Genomic DNA, 21,874 nt, shown 5'->3' with positions numbered 1-21,874 from the left:
AGCTGAGAGCTGCAGCAGTTGGGGCACTCACTGGAGTAAACGTGAAGCCAAAGAACAAGCTTGCTTCTAAGGACCCTAAACTTCAGGGGCCCCAAGTCACAAACCTAGATTCTTTGCACTAAGTGTACTGTACAAATACTACACTAATTAATCTCCAGCAATACACCCCAAATTAACAGATATTTTTCCATCTTATAGTTTCTATATGTTCATCTCGAACAGCCTAAAGATTCATTGAGAAAAGCCCATATTCTGGTATTATGCAGGACAGAAAAGCCCACAAAGAAAGTAGTAATTCCTTCTTCAGAGCAGAATTCAAAGAATATGCAATAAATAAGGCACAAGCCAGACAAAAAGCGTAACAGAAAATTTGCAATGGTTGTTCAGAAGTAAATGTCTGCCAGGAAGGCAGGGACTCAAGAAAAAAAAGAAAAAAAAAAAGACTAATCATATCACATACATGCATAGATTGACTGACAAAACTAAGATGGCAGCCCACCCCTAGTCTTCTCCTACTTTGAAGTGTTTCCAACTTTCATGCTCTTTTAATACAACTGTGTGGATAATATAACAATCTTAATAATTCCAGGAAATCAGAGCAGGTCAAAGTACAGCCATTATCATTAAAACTTTTCCTTTCCTCACTTGGTATTTTAATAGTCAGAATTGTTTAATCGCTTAGACATTTACACCCAGTAATGCACCACACGAGATTCTGTAAAACTTTAATTTATTCCCCTCCCACGTATCCAGAATAGAAGACCGTCTTAAGTTGAAGAAAAATGTGACAAAGAAATAAGATTACCAGGATAGCTGTTCACATGAAGAAGAAAAAGCACATACTACCAAGGTTACACAGAAAACAACCCAAAAGTCCTATTTAATGGGATAGTGCAAGTTAACAGCATGTCTCTGGCAAGGATACCTTCATTTGGATTATAAAAGTTTTACAGAACAGAGTTAGATCAAGAGTCTGGATGGGTCTCTGATATTTTACTATAGTATTAGGAACGTACTGTTTGAAAGATGCTGTACAGAATGACCCACCAAACAAATGTATTTACAAGCCTGGGGAGAAAAAAAAATTATTTTTGTTTATTCAAAATAAAAATACACAGAGAATTATGAAAATATAGGTTTACTATTTCCACCACACAGAAGTCAATGCTGCTGTCTGAAAGGCTTGCAAGATTATTTCAAGTTTTTTAAAGTTCATCTTTTTCCCTCAATAAGGTGTACCTATGTTCACTGGGTGCCAGTTTCTGGAATGAGCTCTCTGGTGGGCTGCTTGCTAAATCCTGAATTGGCTGAAAAACAGAACAAACAGTAAAATTGCTTATTAGACTAATTCTAATAATCACCTCCATTAAACGAACTTCTAACATTAATTATGTGAGTGCACAAATGTCCGGCATTCTCACAAATTGAGGGGGTTTATTTTGGGAGGAATATTGTAAGTCACACACACACATACGTTAATTAATCAAGCACCATCAGTTAAAGATATTCCTTTTGTTGGTAACAGCCATCACACAAGTTTCTGTACAAGTGACTTAAAAGTATTTCAAATGCACCCCACTGTATTATTGGAATCTACCACTTGCTTTGAAGGTATTCTTGTCTGTGTGTTTCTTTTTGAGATACACCAGGGCAAAAGTGGCATTGCTGCCAAAGTATTTTAGAATTCATTTTCTATGGAAACTAAAAAAACCCCCAAACCCACCAAACATACAATTCAAGGGATATACAAGACCTAGGACAGCAGCCTCCAGCTTAATTAAGGCCAGAATTTCCATCGCACATGCATACACATCTTCCACAAGATGGCAGGATGCCATACTGAGATAAGCAAGTAAACATCCCAGGTTTGGTGTGCATTTTTCAAGGCAGAATGGAGACAAGAGCAAGCCTGCAGCTCTAGGCAACGAGCCTGTGCCCAGATCCAGGGACTCAGCAGGCTTCCTCCCTCCCTGGCCAAGCCTCTTCCACACTGCAACTGCCTCAGAGTGTATCTTCCTCACGCACGCCTGTCTTGCTCTGAGCTGACCCACTGCCCGGCCTACGCCTCAGTCTCCAGCTGTATTTTCTGCATCTCCTCCTGTTGACCTGAATTCTGGTTGCTCAGTGAATTCCTGAGAATCACAGGGAGTTACCAGTTAAATGAATTACTGCTGAGACAATTCAGCCTGCATGTTTTCACAGACAGTCATGACAATACCCAAGGCAAGCCCTCCAGGGCTTTCATGCTTTTAAATCTTTCAACTTTGAGGAGGACAACAGAAGGCTGCACCCACACAGCTTAGCACATCCCACAGATGACCAGGAAAAGGAGCCTGTAGCCATAAATCACTTCTGTCCCTCACCCATGGGTTCTGGGATGGCCCAAGGCACCCCAACACAAGGGCACCAGATCTCCTCTGCGACCAACATGGCTCTCCGAGCCCTAGACAATGCATCATATAACTTCAGTGTTTAAAAAGTTACCTCTTTAGAGAGTGCCTGAGGTAATGAGAAAGTTGCCTGACAGGCTGTTACATTTGCACTTCTCAGCACGACACTGAGGATATGCCAAGCCACTTTTCATCATTTACCAGCAGCCCTGGCTGACCGGGGAGGTCCCAACAGATTGGAAATTGGCCACTGTGACACCCATCTATAAGAAGGGTTGGAAGGATGATCTGGGAAATTACAGGCCTGTCAGCTTGATTTCGATGCCCAGGAAGCTGATAGAGCAGCTTGAGTACCATCACACAACACATGCGGGACAACCAGATGATCAGGCCCAGTCAGCATGGGTTTATGAAAGGCAGGTCCTGCTTCACAAACCTGATCTCCTTCTACGACAGGGCGACCTGCTTATTGGATGAGGGAAAGGCTGTGGACATTGTCTACCTTGACTTTAGTAAGGCCTTTGACACCATTTCCCACAGCATTCTCCTGGCAAAACTGGCTGCTCATGGCTTGGATGGGCACACGCTTTGCTGGGTAAAAAACTGGCTGGATGGCCGGGCCCAAAGAGTTGTGGTGAACAGAGTTAAATCCAGTTGGCGGCCGGTCACGAGTGGTGTCCCCCAGGGCTCGGTTTTGGGGCCACTCCTGTTTAACATCTTTATTGATGATCTAGACGAGGGGATCGAGTGCACCCTCAGTAAGTTTGCAGATGACACCAAGTTGGGTGGGAGTGTTGATCGGCTCGAGGGTAGGGAGGCTCTGCAGAGAGATCTGGACAGGCTGGAGCGATGGGCTAAGGCCAACTGGAGGAGTTTCAATAAGGCCAAATGCCGGGTGCTGCACTTGGGCCACAACAACCCCCAGCAGCGCTATAGGCTTGGGGAGGAGTGGCTGGAGAGCTGCCAGTCAGAGAGGGACCTGGGGGTGTTGACTGACAGCCATGAGCCAGCAGTGTGCCCAGGTGGCCAAGAAGGCCAATGGCATCCTGGCTTGCATCAGAAATAGCGTGGCCAGCAGGGACAGGGAAGTGATCTTACCCCTGTACTCGGCACTGGTGAGGCCGCACCTCGATTCCTGTGTTCAGTTTTGGGCCCCTCACTACAAAAAGGACATTGAATTACTCGAGCGTGTCCAGAGAAGGGCAACGAAGCTGGTGAAGGGTCTGGAGCACATGTCGTACGAGGAGCGGCTGAGGGAACTGGGGTTGTTTAGTCTGGAGAAGAGGAGGCTGAGGGGAGACCTCATCGCCCTCTACAACTACCTGAAAGGAGGTTGCAGAGAGCTGGGGATGAGTCTCTTTAACCACGTAACAAGTGATAGGACAAGAGGTAATGGCCTCAAGTTGCGCCACGGAAGGTTTAGACTGGATATTAGGAAGTATTTCTTTACAGAACAGGTTGGAATGGGCTGCCCAGGGAGGTGGTGGAGTCCCCATCCCTGGAGGTGTTCAAGAGGCGGGTTGACATAGCGCTGAGGAGTATGGTGTAGTTGGGAACTGTCACTGTTAGGTTAATGGTTGGACTAGATGATCTTCAAGGTCTTTTCCAACCTTGATGGTTCTGTGATATGAGCTGAGTGGTTTATCAAGAAGATACAAGGCTGATCGAGATACAGTCAGAAAACTGGGGTGAGCAGAGGGAATTGGGGCTGCTAATGTCCTTTCTTTTCTGCGTCTTAAACTAAACACTGAGGTGCTCCCAAGTTTTGTCCGGAAAAGGATCTAGTAGTTGAACACAAGAAGAGATCCCAGGAGTGACATCCAGGCATGTAATTATACAGCATGACAACCTCTGAGCTTCCAGTGAGGAATCCAAACTGACAAATGCAGCCTGTGACCACTATTAATGCCCCTTGTTAACTGCATTAACAAAAGTAATAAGCCCTATTACTGCTTATCAATCTTTTGTTGATGCTCTAATTTGACACCTGCTTGGATTGGTGACTGAGTAAATATATAAAACATTCAATCAATTGATGTTTCCCCTTAGAAGCACCCTCTCATAGTGTGACACATGGGAAATAATGCATCTATGACATATCAGTTTTTCCACTGAAATCACATGAGAATGTAGGAGCAGCTCTATGAGCTCAGAACAGTCATCTAGCCCAAGATCTTCTGTTTCAGTGGAAAAAAAAATATATATTCTTAAACTCTTCCCTTATTCAAGGCAAACAGGTACCACACTTCCCCTAATGCTCTCCCTGCCTTTACCCAAAGGAAGAGCCAAGCAGAAGTGGCAACGTTATGCTTCTATAAACAGACTTCTCTTTCAGGAGACTGAAGTTAAAAGTACACACACATTAGAAAGTACAGAGCTGACAAGGAGTTAAAAAAGGTCTTTATTAAATGGCCAAGTTAAATGTATTTGTTGTAACCTTACCTGACCAGGTGCTACATCAGTTGGATCAGGGCCGTGATGAAACTCTCTATGCAATTTTCCAGAATGCAAGTCTAGTACAAATTGCTTCAGTTTACCTGGAACTCTGGAACAAATCCAACAGAAACACCCAGGTGTTTATTATGAGTTAAGTCCAAACACAGAAGATTTAAAGTGCACAGCTTAGTAGCCAACTTCTGTTTATCTAGCACACTGTGTCCACTTTTAGGTGATTAATAGAGGACAGGAAGCCAAATGGTTTGTTAAGGTACCCTACCAGCTTCTTTTTCTTTCCACTGTCTCTTGAGAACACAGCAAGTATTTCATCTTTTCAATAACTCCCACAGAGTTCTACTAGCCAATAACTTCATTGTGTACTCCCTTCAGCTCCCCACTAACCATAATGTAAGAGAGAACAGCAGGTTCCAAATGCACAGTTTACAGATACAAATGACAGTTGGGTAGCAGTATTGACAAAACATCTTTGAAAGGCTCTCTAGTGCCTGAGCAACTGCATATACACTAGAGATAAGCACTAAGAGGATATCAATGTAAATCTAATCTGAGATCATCTACTGTCACCCACAGCAAACGTGCTAAACTACAGCATCCAATTTCATTTATGAAACGTCAAATAGACTAAAAAGCTTAAAATGAAGACTTGATCTAATAAGTATTAAAGATGAGATGAAAAACTATAACATGAGCACTATGCATGCAATCAAAAGGTAATGTATGAATGGAGATAGGTTTTGTAGGGAGTCTTTCATCAGACCAATTATTACATTTAGGAAAGAGGGACAAAGTGTGGTGAGACAGGCTATCAGCAGTATTTCAGATCATTACATTATACTATGTTTTATCCATAGAGTTTTCTAGAGTCAGAGGGTATCACTACAGCAATGACTGTAACTAATCAGTGGTACTTTGAGCGGTCTCTTCACTTCCCACATAAGATCAGGGATTAGTACTGCTGGAGAGAAGGGGGTTCATTCCAGCCCAGTTGCAGAGACAGCAGAATCACTGCTTCTTGCTTTACCTTGGGCTCCCACCCTGTTCTAGGTCAGGTACACTACTGGAGACATTCCCCTTCAACCTCTTCTCCTCTCCTAATGCAGCAAAGGCATTTGGTGCCTACAGTCTCTTACAGCTCAGCCAGTTCTTGCTGAGGAGCTACAACTGATCTGTTGAACACTCCTTGCCATCATTTCTGACCAGGAACAGCAGGATGAATAGGGCCAGGTGGCCAAAGTATGAGGACAAAATATTGGGTGGTGATCTCATTTGCCTATGAAGTGGCTATTCTCCAAAAAGACAACTGCCCAAAGAGAGAGGACTTCTTTCAGTGGACCAGTTCTGAAAGTACCATATCTAAACACTATCAGTTGGTGACAACACTGAGATTACAAGAAACAGTCTGGGGTCAGTTCATAAGAGTCCAGAAAATGTACTAAAGTGCTAAAGTGGCAGAAATTCTTGCAGGTAGATGAAAGTCTCAGAATTAAGATTTTTACCTATTATAAAAAAAAAAAAAAAAAAAAGAAACAAAACACAAAACCCAAACAAACCAAAACCAAACCAAAAATCCAAACCACACACACACACACACAAGATTATCACCCCAGGAGCTCCAAGCTCTCCTTGTTTCCAAATTGTTTGTTAGGTATTTCTAAGTATCAGCTCAATCTCCTAAAGTAAGGTTGAATAATTATTTATCATTAAGCAACTGTCTACAATCCTGACATCTCTTTCTCATCTTCATTTGTATGTAACAAATGGTATACAAACAAGCCAGTAGCTGTTATTATTTTGATAGGGTTTCACAGAAACAGAATGTGTAAGAAACATAACATGGAAGTCTAAACTAGACATCTCTATTACCCCTATAAGAGATATTAATTTATTTTAGGTCTGTTTCAAGAGTGACAATAGAAAGAGTGCTTTCGAAATGCAAAATCCCACTAATTTTTTTAAAGCGCTGGCATATGCAGTGAACATGATCTTCCAAAGAAATCGGAAGACAAGGAGAAAAACAGTCACTATCAAGAGTTTCAACATACATAGCTTTAGATATTTGAAAAGCACTATTTGAGATACATCAAACTGAGACTACATTTTAAGAATAAGTCTGTGGAGAATTATGGGGAGAAGCAAGGTTTGAACCCTCCTTCCAAATGTCAGCATTTCAGGTAGAAAAATGACTCCTGCAAGCGCAGAATTAGACATGGGGTTATACTCACATTGCATGCTAAGTCTGAGCTTCAAATCCTTGGCTTTGACAAAAGTTGAATACCCTGAGTTTTTTGAAGTATAAATGGGCAAAAATTCAAGTCTCAAAGCATAGACATCTAACCAGGACTTAACGAGCAGTGCATATACAGGTACCTCTTTTGAGGCAGAAACTGGAGTTTAACACAGGACCCGAAGACAAAGACAGAGCACTTGTCTCGTGCTGAAAGCCCCTGAAGGTAACATTTACACACCTTCACTCCTCAACTGAACCAGGGGAGACGGAACATCTGCTTCCAAGGCAGTACAACATAAAGAGACAGGTTGATGTAAAGAGGATTATCACAGCGGTATTTCACCTAAGCACCCTGATGCTTCTCTCACACATATTTTATCCAGGTAACATGCCAATAATCAGTCATTTTCCAAGCTGTACGTGGAAAATTTCAGAAACCCACGCAACAAGGACTTCTCTGCCAGCTTTCCATGTTTAGACTAAAGCAGGAAGGCTGGAATTGCACAGCAGGAAAAACCAAACTAGCTGGCTGTGAATTCTTACATGGTGGATACTACTAATTATTGCATACCACAGCACTTAGGCATTTCATGTAGTATTTTAAACCTTTTAAAGTTAATTAATATATCTAGATCAGCACTAAAAATACCATGCCAGGCTCCAAATGCCTAACTACTATGGAAAATAGCAAAACTTTGAAATAAAAGAAGAGCAGCATCTAGAAACTTCTTGCATGAACCAACGCAACTCCATTTAAACAACGACTTCACACCAATTTGTATCACGTTAAGGCTCTGCCACTGAATCGCACACAGGCAGCTTTACTATCCCAGATTTATTCATCTTCCTATCATAGTACTGATTAAAATATGAGCACATGTCTCCTCCTTTGTTCTTCTCAAATTAAAATGCACAAAGAAAAATACTTACGACAAGTCACTGAAGTCTGGAAAGACATACATGTGCCTAAAGCTATCAATGGCAATAACAGGGCAGTCAGCTGGAGTCTTCTGAATGTGGAGGAGTGGGTGCCTGAATTTATCACAGTCAGCATGGAGGAAGTTTATTGTACCTTAAAATTGTGAGCAGACAAAAATCCATGTTAAGATTTTTTCATTATTATCTTGAAATCCTAACCACTTCCATAACTATTACAAAGGTGGAGATATTAAGCTAGATACAACATGCAAAGCTTGAAAATAGATTTAAATAACTAACACCACCAAAGTAACAGATTTTCTTAAAGTGTTTTTGACCACAATACAAGCTGAAGTTTTGTTTAATGCCCTCTGAAACTGCATTAAGTCATTTAGACAAGAAAGATTTCTGAAACAGTTACTTACTAATAAATTGTCTATCTATTCTAATAATTTCTAGAGAACTCAGTTCTCACTGTCAAAAGTACAAAAAGCCCTTTGGTCTCAAGAGCTTTAAAGCTAGGATTCTGTTTGGCCTTTGCTTCCAACTCTGAGTTTGCCTGAAAAAAAAAAAATTATACCAGGAAAACCAAGAAGCAGTAGCAGTTACTACATACCTTTTTCACTTATTAACTGTCGTGCAACCTCCTGTTGGAATTTCTCTAAACTCTCCAAGTCATCTTTCATGTGGAAAAGTATGAGAAAAGGAAGGCCTTCCTCTGTCAGTTCCTGTACAGAAAACAAATGACAGCTCTCACTTCTTAAAGGTACTTGAGTGATTCCAGCAATTTTCAAATTCAGCGAGATCTCTACTTCAAAACCAGCTGAAAAAACAGGACTAAAGAGGTTAACTGCTGACCTTTCATCTAAGATACCCCAGTGATACAGTTAACCATGTTTCCTTCCTCTATCGTATACAGCAGATAAAGGATTAAGGTTTTTTATTATTAACATTTCAGGAAGGGATACACTTGCACTGGAATACTTGCTCAAAAGAAATAGTCCAATTCTGAGAAAACACAACATCTTCATAAAAGCAGCAATAAAGCCCAAACAACATGGTATTAAACGCTATGAAAAGCTGAGAGCGTATTCTCAACCCAGTCCTAGCTTGGTTCATGTAGTAAGTTGGTGTTCTCTTAGCATAACACAATGAATGAGTATCTTTAACTCCATCCTAAAAAAAAAAAAAAAAAAAGCAGATGCTAATGACATAGCTGTATCAATTATGATCAAGTACTGGTCTTTTGCCAGTAAGTGTCTCCTGACTGGTCATCTGTATAACACCATTATTAAATTCACATTACTAAAATTAAAGAAGAAATTAAAACCTTTGTTGGACAGGCAAGCTTTAGTTCCTCATAGGAATGCGTTCTTGCAGTCCAACTGACTTTTAAAGATCTCTGTACATCTCAGAAAAATGTAGGAACTACCTGAATAATTTATTCAGGATTATACTTTCACTCAAACCCCAAACTAAACACAAACAACATGTAGTTACTTGCTTCAAAAGTGACTTTTAGGCACCTCTGAATACCACCTCAACTTGCTAGAGCCCAATTGAAGAAATAATCATTTATCATCTAACAAATGCCTGCAGTCTTGCCTATCTTTCATTTGCACAACTGGTGTACAAGCAAGTGCTGCTATTTCTTTGATTCTAGCCTGTATCAGAATAAAATCTATCCTTTTGAGAAAGATAGCACTCGTTTGTTCTGCCACCAAATAGAAGAGTTTCTTCAGATATTTTTGATTTGCAGTAAGTTGGAAGAAATGTTTTTCATATCAGTAGGCAGCCAGTTACATAGTGTACATGAAATGGCTGTCACTCTCCCTTCAACCAAGTCTGTCAGTTAAGTTGAAGCTTGGTCTTTTAACAGCAGATTGCAAAGATCCTCATAACTTCAGTGCTCTTGATGAAATTCCAGCTTCCCAATTCATCCCTAAACCAACATTAATCATATTTGCTTGTTCTCATTTTTACACACATGAATTTGACTGGGTCTCAGCCTCCTCTCCTATTAGAGGATGGGAAAAAGACTGTTTTTGTACCACTATGATTATGGCTCCATTTCCTCACTTGTTTTAGCAGGTATATTTCCAGAGGGAGAACTCCCAAACAGAGCTTAGTATTTCAGCTCTAAGCTCTCCCTCTTGCTTGCAAGAGCTAAAAGGACAACCTCAGTGATCTTTATTCACAAGATCAATTCATCTCCAAACAGGTTGTTAGGACAGCTGGCTTGAAAGCCTTGCTAATTTTGGCCCTAACTGGTTTCCATAAACTACCTTTCTTTGTTTGCTTTTCTATTTCAGCTTTCATAGCATGTCTTACTGATCAGGACGAGGCAAGTGGAATAGCTATTTCATTTGCTTTGGACTGCTCCCTCAAAAGCTACTGGCTTGTTTGGCGTGGAGAATATCAAAAGATTTTTCATTAGATCTGAGCTTCCCACATTACTTCTGTACGCCTTTGAGAAACTTTTTACCTTTTCAAAAAACTTACAGTTCAGCACCACTGTTAGACCACATGGTTCACTGTATTCATGTAACATAGAACCAAACAGACTGATTAGAGGTTAAACAGTGATTTCTTCTGAATGATATTACTGATCCCAACAGCCTTTTCTTGTCAAGTACAGAGACTGTCTCTCAAATGGACAGTCTTCTCAAGCAGAAGACCTTGCTACAGAGTTCAATTACTATGTGTTGTCTGAAATCACAATGATGAATTCTGTTCAGATTGAGCAGGCCTGCCAGGAAGATGCCCATGACACTTGTCACATAATGAAAACATTAAGAAACAAAATGAGGGAAAAACCTACCAGCAGTTTAACAGAGGCTAATTTTGATTTTAAAACTGAATTTAAAGTCTGTGGTAGAAATTTTTTCTTTATCTTATTTCTACAGTATTCTAGTACCATAAACATAGCTTAACAGTCACAGCACTTCATATTTTTGCCCTGTAATATGGTGCAGTATGCATTAAGAGACCATTTAAATACTGTACAATCTCAGCAGGCAGAAGTATCTCAATTTTGGCGTATTTAAATTTGTTTGGGTACTGGCAGCACTGAAATTTTTAAACAAATGTTGCTAGGCAAAATGTCACATTGGAATTGTAAATATCTGCCTAAGTAAACAGGAATCAAGGGTTGAGAGAACAACCAGAAAAGCCACAACACAATATGGTAGAAGTTTGATGGTGATGAACCTTGGCTTCTAAGGCTCAGAATCCAATTTCACCATGGGAAAAGTACACTGAAAATCTATCACACACTTCTAAAAATGTTAACATGTGGCATCTTTTACATATTGAGTTGCAAATGAAGAATTAAAATTTGTTTAACTAACAGAACTTTCCAATAAAAGTTGGCGGGGTTGACTAGAAGACTGTACTTGAACCATTTTGTGCATCCCACCCTGTGCCTCACTCTGTCGTGTAACCTGACATGTTGTGTGTGCCAGAACAGCAGTGTTAAACACACTACAGATTCAGGATAAGAAAAAACAACTCAAGTGTGCAAACTGAGAACGAATCATATGACTGATTCTTTGGTTTCTAATCCAGTATGGACAACATACTTCAATTTGTTACAAACCTCACCAGAACTTATAGCAGATGCTGTGGCTGTGTACAAATATTTCTCTTTAAGATACTACAAACTTGGTAATTTTCTGAAGACTTCCCCCCCCCCGTTTGTTATTTTACAAAAAAATTACAATATGGAGCTGGAAATAGATGAAAGAGGAGTAAGTTACAAATGAAAACAGGAAAGCATTGAAAGAAAATAAGGATAATGAGAAGAAAAGAGATGTTTAGAAGCAAACCCTGAAATTCCATCTTATATGTTAAGCTAAAAGAAGAAAGTCAAGGGAACGAACATGTGAAGCTAAAAAGATTAAGAAGGTACCAGTGCTCAAACACAGATGGACACAAAAATTTCACGTGATTTTTATTGCAATTCCCAGAAGATTGTCAGTTCTGTAGATGGTCAGCCACCATTTAATGTGCTTATTTATTAGATAATGCTTTGGAAGTGGTTAATACAGTAACATTTTTCTACTACTAACTTTAACATTGAATTTTAAAAGCTGATTATAACTATAGTTCACAACTATTTTACTCTTTCAAATTGTCATGGACATGCTCACATGGATATTTTCTGCTGACTAGAAGCATTTTTTCAAGATCATAATAAAGACAAAAAGCACTTAAATAACATCTATGTCTGGATCTTAACTCAACATTTAGTCATAACATAACTTACTTTAGATGGATAACACAACCTACTCAAGATATTACACACCCATACTTACACACACATTCTTACACATGCACATTCTTAGCATCCAAGTGTCGACATCTGCAAATCACCAGACACTTATGTGATCTATACGCATGATTACCACCTCTTACTTTGATAGTGTACGAAACTACTACAAACCCGCCTCCAGTGAATTCCAGGTGTAACCAAAAAGCTCCAAAAGAATGAAAAGACGTTACCTGACAGCTATTTTCTGCCAAAAGTAAAGCATGCAGAAAGCTCTTTGGCTTGGATTAAAAACCTTGAAAGAGACATTTTGGTTTTGAGAAAGAAACCTCAAAAATAAAATGGTAGAAAAAATTCTTACCTCCCCATTTTCAAATGTAATTTCTCGAACTAGTGGTACACATTTATCTTGTGTCCATGCATAAATCAAATCAAAATTGGTTAGCGAGCCTAAATACACCATATCTGGAGCATTCTCCTGTTGAAAAGAAAAACATACTAGTTGAGAAACAGTAACAATGACATTGCTATCTGCAAAGAAGATTAGCTACCCAACAAAGTAACAATATCCATATAAATATTGAAAGCCAATCTTATACCAACACTTAACCTTGTGCATGCAACATTTCTATTAACTAGGTTACAAAAGTACAAGAGGAAAATAAATATTATGTATGATCATTTATGCAGTCAACTCCACTTTTTAAGACAACTTAAGAATTGAAAAGATACTTTGTTTCCAAATTAGGGATGCTTCAAATAAAGGCTATTTGTACTTCTGTTACATTGAGAAATAGTATCTTCATACCTAAAAAATCCATTTAGATATAAACTAAATGCAGATATTATGCTGCTTCATGCTGATAGTTACAAAGACTCACCAAAAAAACCCTCCTCCTAATGTCCTACAAAACCTGAAGCTGGTATTTAACATTTGCTTTGCCAAAGAGATATGAACAGTTTTCCTTTATTTGCTAGTAGTTTTAACTCAGAATTCCGTGCTGCCATCTTTTAATGTAATTACAATTTTGGTTAACATGAAGTGAAGCATGATTTCACAAGCTGTGGCCATGATTAAGTATACCTTTATTCAGAAACGCCATATAAATTAGGTAACCTAATAAATTCTGGTTTTGCAGAAAAAGGTTTCAAACTCCCTCCCTCCTTAGGTGTTTTTTTTAATTATTTCTCTTTCATAAGCAACTCTTATCATACATTCAATTTGAGAAAGTAGCAGATTTCCAGATATTAATTATATTTCTAAAAGCAATTCTTGCAGATTTTCTTCTGTACTGAATTCTTCCTCAAGTAACACTATGGTTTATGAGAGTTTGTTAATGTACAGTTTCATTTAAAAAAACCCATAAAATTAAACAACAGCTCAACCCATGGTGGCTAAGACACACAAGACAGGCAAGTGACAGTCAGAAAAATACTTAGTAATTGTCACTTGCTTTGAAAAACATGAATTGCACCAGCTGTTGAACTTCACAGATTTTGAAGACTTCTACAGAATGCAAAGTATCTATACACATGATGAGTTGACTGTGCTTGTAAGAAAAAAAGTAAGTTCTGGACCTTGACATTTAAAATGACAGATTTCATTTTTGTGCACTTAATTTGCAACAAAGGAGATCAAGATCTTTTTCACTGACTCGAAAACACTAGGTCCTATGATCCTATTTCTCACACTATTTAGTGATGAAATAAAATTAAGGTTTGAGATGCAGCAACATACTGAATGATCTGAATATATTCTCCATTTGTTCATATTCACATATAATGACAATAAGCAGAATAAAATACATAGTTACACTTACCCCTGGTGGCTTGTAGATTACATTGTCTCCGCTAAATCTCTCTGCTTTTGAAATAGCCCTACAACAAACCAACCAGTAAGCATGTCTTGGTACAGACAAATGAAATAACTGAGATACCAAAAATCATATTTTAATTTGCTATCCTTTCTTTACTACTTATTTTTCCTTCAAAATCTGAGAATTAAAATCCTCGATCTTTAAACTGTCAAGTGACTCCACAGAAACTTGGCCTGGCTATACAAGAGGGCATTAAGGGAGTCAGCAAGATGTATCCTTAAGATTAGAAGTGTGGACTAAAGGCATTGAAGTGCAAGTGATGAATGCCAGTACAATTTTGGATGAGAGACCAGCAGAGAAAAGTGGTAATGAATTAATATAATCATGTAAATGAAAAAAAAAAAATTATATATATTAAAAAAAATCTTAGGGAAGGAAAGGAGAGAAATGTTTGCATTTATTCTTCCTGTTCCCTTGTTTACACTAGAAATTTATGTCTTACCAACCCTGATAAGGAAGGGCTTTGAGGGGCTCTACCAGCACAAGCAATGAGAAAATGGACAGCAAATAAGCCAACACGGTCCATTTTACCCTCAAAACAGATCTAAAGAGCACAAAACACAGCATGCAGTTCCTCCTTGCTATTCAGCTTACTATGGCACCTTACTAAAGTTCTTCCCCTGCCTCTGGAACATTTTGTCGTTCCTTAATCCCAGTCACAACAGAGCACCCCGAAAGCTGCTAGCTTGTACCCCTAAAATCATCATCTCCTATTTAAACAACTGGGGACAGCTATGAATCCAACAAAAGAGATAGGAAAAAAAAAAGGGAAAGAAAGCTCTCGACAAAAATAAACTGTTTCACCTGCTTCGGACACTGAAAGAGGCCTCCTCTCCTGTCCCATGCTTTGCCATTCCAACATAAATCATGCTGGCAAGACAGAACTGTCTGGCTCCATATGCCACAAAAAGAGTAAAATGAACTACCTATTTCTTTTAGGACAGGCTAACAAGAAAGCATGTCAGCCTCTGGGAAATGTTACTTAAGTGTTCCAGCTTCTCCAATTATAGTATCTCTTCTGTGGACTCAATATAAGCATTGGTGAAGAGTGATTAAGAGATGTAAGGGGAAGGGAAAAAAGAGAGATGTAAAATTATCTCAATTTATCTCACTGCAAGATAAGGTAAATCTTCCAGGGGTCTGGGCGATTTAGAGGGCCAAGAAAAAAAGAAAAGATATCATAAGGCTTAACTCATAGTACCTATGATTTATTTATTTCATTTGACCCAATGATCCTTATCACATACAAAAGACATCTTGCATAGTACATTATACCTATCAGTATTTGCACCAGTTTAGAGATGTGTATTTTAAAAATGCATTTCTGTATTCCAGACACGATGACTGCTCCAGTCACTGCTTGGTAAACTGATAATAATCTATAATGAAATATATGCTCTAGGGTAAGCCTGTGGCGGAACCCAAAGGTCCTCTTCTGTGTTCTTCCACCTCAGTAGCTGCAGTTGTGATAGATTTCTTTCAGATAACTCCAAATAGGGACATGATGTGAGAATCCCAAACGCCTGAAGATACACCTTTTTAAAATTACCAAAATGGAAACGCTTCAGTTGCCATTTTCTCTCTTCTTGAAGCAGTAATGTAGGTAAACCTCTTGGAATCACCCCCCACCTCCTGTATTTGCTTGCTAACATGAAATTAAAACAGTTTCTAGATTCATCACTCTCTTCCATGAGTTACCTATGGTTCATCATAGCCTTTTAAGATAAAAGTATTTTTTGGCTGTTTGTTTTGGTTTTCTGCTTTTGTCTTCCTAGGCTATGGCTCAATGGCACAAGGCCATTCTCTTCCATGTCTACAAACATTTCAGATTTATCCCTCTCTAGTTCTACTTCTAAAATCTACCTCTAAATCTCATCAGTATCCCTCCTATCTCCTTCTGCTTATAAGTCTTCTCTCATTAATCTTGCTCTGCGGTCACCTCAGATCTTAACAGAACTGTAAGGATCAGTTGATTTAAGAATAGTTTTAAGCTTCAAGATGATCTGCAACTAAGTACCATTAATACAGTTTAAAAATAAGCTATTACAACTACCTAAAGCCAGAATAATTTTGGCATAGCAGGGAACAGTTCTGCCTTGACAGAGGTTAGTGAAGTATTTTTTTCATGTCAAATTGATTGTTTTGAGTTTATTTCAGCTTAGTAGAAGGTTGAACATGACAGCTCAAGTTACCATATACCTCCCAAACCTGTTGAACTCTGTCCATAGCAAAACCAAAAACCCCTCCCAGGGGCTGTTAGGATGCTCAGTCAGAAAAGTTCGACCAATCAGTGCCAGCTCCCCATGAAACATTGTGCTATATATAATCTGAATAGGAAACACTGTTATATAGCCAGTATCTCCCTCTGAAGTCTCCTCACATATAATTTTTTAGGAAGCTTGAGAGCCACAGCCCCTCAGAGATGAAAACATTTAGTTTCCAAGGTTGTTGTCTGGAAGGCTGCACTTGAAAACACTAACAGCTCCAGGCTAGAAAGGGAACAGGAATCTGGAGAAGAGAATAACGAGAAGCTGGCTGTGCAATCTGTAGTTAGATGGGCAGGTTACAAATAATCAAACTCTGATCTGTTCCATCATGCTTGCTTACTGCTTATATCTAAAGAAAAAGAATAAAAAAATACTACTTCAAGAACAGCCTCCAACAACCAAATGCTAACACAGAGTGGTGGGAGACTATTTCTCATTATATGAAGTTGACAAATAGCAAACCAAAGACAAACAGACTCAAACAACAGGAGAGAGAATCTTAAAAGTATTGTTATCTTACTAATGATTTTTTAAAAGGCATTCTTAAAAAGAATGAAGAGTCATATGAGGGGGCAAAAAAAAATTTAAAATTTTAATAATTCTGCAGACTGGCTGCCCTGAGAACAAGCATGGATGCACTCATCAGAAAACATCTGAGATAATGGCCACTCTTTAGGGATAAGGCCAACAGACCTGCAGACCACAGATTTACTAGATTTGATTCTTCTCTCATGGCCAAGCCTGCTTAACACAGTCATAGGATCCATAATTGGGAACTGAAAGAAAGGAAAACCACGTGTACTCCTGCACATTACAAATACTCTTCCCTACCCCCAAACTTTTTTTTGGAAAAGGTATCAGTGACTGACAACAAATTTTATTCACACAGATGAAATTTTCTACCTTGATACCTCCTCTACAAAGAACTCTTAGGGCAACAGTATGCAATAGAAAAGCCAATATAACCCATGCAGATTCTTGATCTTGCAACTGTGGGTAAACTGCAAACCAATGCATTCACATTAATGCCCAATCACTTTAAATTGAGTGGTGCCGGCACATTAAGCACTGCAGAATCTATAATTGCATTTTATTATGCTACTTAAAACGGGAATCACTCACTCCCAATTCATTATTCTTCTTCCAGTGAAGATCTTTTAATATTTTAAAATATTGCTGTAAAACTGTGTAACAAGGAGAAATTTGAATTTCTGTAGGTTGTTCTTCTAGACCCACACTATGTAGCTCATCAATGCAATTGCTTTTCTAAACTGTTACCATGTGCAGTGACATAGAACTCACATGAAACAGACCCAGGCACAGAAATCAGGAATTTTGCAACAAGGTCCTCTCCTCAGACATCAAGAGGAAATGAGCAAGCAACTACTGAATTATTCTTTACAGAAAAAAAGGAAGGGAAAAAAAAGTTAAAAAAAAAAAGAAAAAACCCTACAAAAAATGGTCACATTTTAAAGTAAAAAAATTAAGAGGTTGCAAAAAAAAAAAGTTACTCAGTCTGCAAAGCTGATTGAAAACTTTCTGGCAAAAAGTTTTCAAACTCCTCCCTACTTGTTTGCCTTTCCCTCTAAAGATGCAGGTTTTTGGGACACAACTGTCTAGCGTCACCCCCAATTACACTTAAACTATACTGACAAAGAGTGAAAAAAAGAAAAAGGAGGCAAAAACCTAAAGCTGGCTTTCACAGCAAACATTAAGGCTAAGAGGAGTTTTCTCCTCCTATCCTTCTCTCAGTATATTTATCTGTTAAAGTCTAGTCTCTTCAGTTATGCCACACTGAAAGTATTAAAGAAGTCCATTCAATTAAGTTATCTACAACTCATTAACATAATTTCAATAATGAAGTCATGCAATCAACAAATTTTAAAACTTACCCAAAGGCAGACAGGAATACACAATCATCATGCAAAATATTCGCTACTCTTTCAAAGGTTCTGTAATTGTCAGAGTCCTTTTGCTCGAAGTATCCAACAATATTTCTTCTACTGCGCTGTAAAAACAAAGGTTAAATTATAACTTACCTTAAATTATCAGAATCTACCATTACTCCCTAAGGATATTAAATACAGAGGTGCCATTCAGTCAACAGTCAATAACTCTGCAGAAGTTATTTCCTTTCTGCCTTTTCAGAAGCAACCTTGTGAATATTTTTCCAGTGAGGATTATTAGAATAATCTTGTCAACACAACATATGATTCTTTTCAAATTATTAAATGTAAAATAAGTAATTTGGTGGTGGAATTACTGTTACAAAATGAATGCAGTTGGAAGTGACTGTATTGGAATAATTTATAATCCTGGAAATGGTCCAGTTTATCTCTCAGTATATAAAAAAAAATCACCCACAACATTTCTGAATGCAAAAACCAGTAAATATGTACTTCAAATACATCATGTTTTACCAATTCAACATTGAAAAAAAAGGAAAAAAGAATATATTTGGCAGGAATAAAATTGAAAGACTTACATCAAGAGAGCTAATTTCTTCCAAATCCTGGACCTCCCGAATAGGGTTACTCTTCTGCTGCCTGATATAATCTGCTATTGCTGTCACAGATCTCTGGCCCCTGTATTCTCTCTTCATCATCATTCCATTCCGGAAGAGTTTTAGAGTTGGATATTTGCTTATCCTGTATCTCTGAGCTATATCCGCTAAAAAGAAATTAAGACAATAAAACCAAAACCCTACAAATACAGAAATACACTGAGCATGGTATCTTATACATGCATGTGTGTGCACATAAGTGAAATCTCTGTAGTTCCACATCTTTTAAACGAGAACTGAAAAAAACCAAAACACCACCACAGGGGAGAGAACAGATAGCAGCTACAGTATTTCTCACGTGTACTGATCTTCATTAAAAAAAAAAATCATGACCAAAATCTGCAGTAAGTAAACACTCGACTTGGTCAGCCTATACTATACTCATTTAGTACACTTCCTACGAACAACTAGGAAAGCCAATTCAAGAACTTAACATGAACATTAGAATCCTAAAAGCTTGCCAAATTTCAGTTAATTAATTCACATGAGAGTATTAGAGTAAAATAAATAATCCCCTATTTTTCTTTAAACTCACTATGATTTTCACCTCAATTACAGTGCTGGAAAGATAATTGTCATATCTTAAATTTCAGAGAAAGTGAACCCCGTGCAAAATATTTCTTGAAGCCTATGAAGGCCAGAAGACTGCTGTTACAGTTCTGAGCTGTTCAGGTTTTGAACAAACACAAAATTTCAGGTTTCTAAATTAAGGCAAACACCTCCCTGATCAGTCAGTGCCAGCATTCCCTTCAAGACAGTTCTTCATTCACTTCTATAGATGCAGCCCAGCTTTCTTCTAGACTTGGACTGCACAGAGCTTCATACAACTAAGTAACATGTATTTCATTCATTGAGCATAAGAGCACTAGTTATTTTCACCTTTATATAACAGGTCAGTTTTTAACTCTAAATTATTTACTCACAAGACTTACAAACATTAAAGAAAAAAAAAGGAAAGATATTTTACATTAAATTAGAAGAGCTGCAAAGAAGAAAGCCAAGCAGAAGCAATAAAGCCCAGTTTCCCAAGAATGTGCACCCTGTGCCCCTTATCTTCAACCACTACTAAGGTAATAAACCAGTTCTTCACTACAGCCCACCAGAGTACTTCAAGTGTCCCTTTGTCCCTCTTCCACTTCGGTTAATCACTGGGACACAGCAAGTTGCAATAGGTGTTGCAGCTAGTTCCCAGCTATGCATTGTCAGGGAAACTTCTACATAACCATCAAGCAGTTCATGGCACACAGAGCAGGGTCCATCAGCCTCAAGTATTTACAGCAACCTTTGCTACAGTGCAGAAATTGGTTTCGTGCATCTCCAATATCCAACGACTGCTTTAAATCAAAGTTTGTAAGTACTTCATAGTTTTGAATGCTCTCCTCTCTTTCAGATGTGGCTGAAGTTCAGCAAAAAACTTCAAGGAGTTCTTATGAGAAAGGACTGGAAAAATCAAGGTAACCAAATACACTTTAGATTCTTAGGAAAACAAGATGAAGACAAATAATAGAGACAAAGTATGTAATGCCAAGTAGATTTCCATAAGCAACTTCCTTTTGCTTTGTTTAATTACGTCCTCCTGTTCACTCCTCCCCTGGAAATATATCTGGAAACAAAAAAAATCTCTAAGCCCCTCTGAAAACTGGGTCTCCTCTATTACAGTGGGATGCAGTTTACCTAAACCTCAATCATGTTTGTACCTAAATCCAACAAAATCCCAAAATATGAGCAGTCTGCCCACTTTCCAGAGCTGCTTAATCCTTTGAGGTGACTTATTCTAGTCAACCACACCCACCCTGCTTTGCCTTCTCCCTTTCTAAAGGAAAGAGAGACAGTGACCTTCAACAGACCGACTTGTCCTTTGGAGACAGAAGTTTCCAGTCAACTGAGAGTTCAGAAGGCACTGAAAGCATGGCTGAGTGTGTGTCCTGTTACTTTTCACTGACTCCTTAGAAGTCCAGGGGTACACTTCAGGTGACCTGGATTGGCCCACAGCAAGAAGACAACCAAATGAGGGTCCATCAGCCTACTTGGCACAGTAACGAACGATGTAGAAACTAACCCTTTCTGAAAAGAATGCCCTTTCTCCTCAGTTACATGTTTACGATGAAGCAGATTTGCTTTCTATCTTACACGTAACTCTTTTTTTTAAAGAGAATGGAGACAGAAGTCCTGTGAAAACTATTATTTAGAGGCAGTTGTCATGAGCAAACCGCTGATACTGGGCAGCTAACATACACCTCTCAGTTGCAAACCGAAATTAAAACCCTGTGCAACTGGAAATAAGCCATTTCCCCATGGAACTCTGCCCATAACTGTCCTCCAGCACACAAAGCTCTCCACTTTTTTCAGACTACTAAGAGATAACAAAAAAAAAAATCTGAATTCCCTGCTGCCTGGAGAACTCTTAGTGAAACCATCAGTAGTTTTAATTGCTGCTAAAACACTACTAACCTCTTGCAGCTTTAGTTACTGAAAACAATCTTTGTACCAGCTCCACAACTTAAAGGAGTATGAGAACTGAAAACAAAATGTGCACAGCAAAGGAATAAGAACCAGGGCTACTCCACACAAATATTCTTTAACATCCCTCAAACCAGTAAGCTTAAAAGCTTCACCAGCTAAGACCAGTTCCTGACAAGCTTTGCATCACTATAAAATATCACAGAATTCAGCCTATCAATTTTAATTAAGAAAGGATTTGACCTGTTTCCTAAATATCCCAAAAGAGCTTCTTCTTAACGCACTAATTACAGTTAAAATTAAGGTTAAGATATTTTATGTCCTCAATTCAGAGTACTTTTATTTCAAATTAATACAAATTTCTCAAGGGAAGATGCCAGTATATTCAACATTAATGAGTATTAGATCAATAATGTTTTCCTCCTTTAAATTCCATCACTTTTTA

The 21,874-nt window shown here is 38.5% G+C and overlaps 1 protein-coding gene across 1 annotated transcript in view; it reads right to left on the bottom strand.

Annotated features, from left to right (window-relative positions):
• Positions 1–713: 713 nt before the first annotated feature.
• Positions 714–21,874, bottom strand: part of ERP44 (endoplasmic reticulum protein 44) — a 54,789-nt gene continuing 33,628 nt past the window's right edge. Inside the window, exons 5-12 of the mRNA XM_074876566.1 lie at positions 18,892–19,076; positions 18,299–18,414; positions 14,083–14,140; positions 12,624–12,740; positions 8,609–8,720; positions 8,005–8,146; positions 4,833–4,935; positions 714–1,307 (exon numbers count right to left, since the gene is read on the bottom strand). Coding sequence (XP_074732667.1) covers positions 1,206–1,307; positions 4,833–4,935; positions 8,005–8,146; positions 8,609–8,720; positions 12,624–12,740; positions 14,083–14,140; positions 18,299–18,414; positions 18,892–19,076 — 935 coding nt within the window. The 3' untranslated portion in view covers positions 714–1,205. The remainder of the gene's footprint in view (positions 1,308–4,832; positions 4,936–8,004; positions 8,147–8,608; positions 8,721–12,623; positions 12,741–14,082; positions 14,141–18,298; positions 18,415–18,891; positions 19,077–21,874) is intronic.

This window comes from Strix uralensis, chromosome 1 (assembly GCF_047716275.1).
Source record: "Strix uralensis isolate ZFMK-TIS-50842 chromosome 1, bStrUra1, whole genome shotgun sequence".
NCBI lineage: Eukaryota > Metazoa > Chordata > Aves > Strigiformes > Strigidae > Strix > Strix uralensis.
This window is presented reverse-complemented; position numbering and strand designations above follow the sequence as displayed.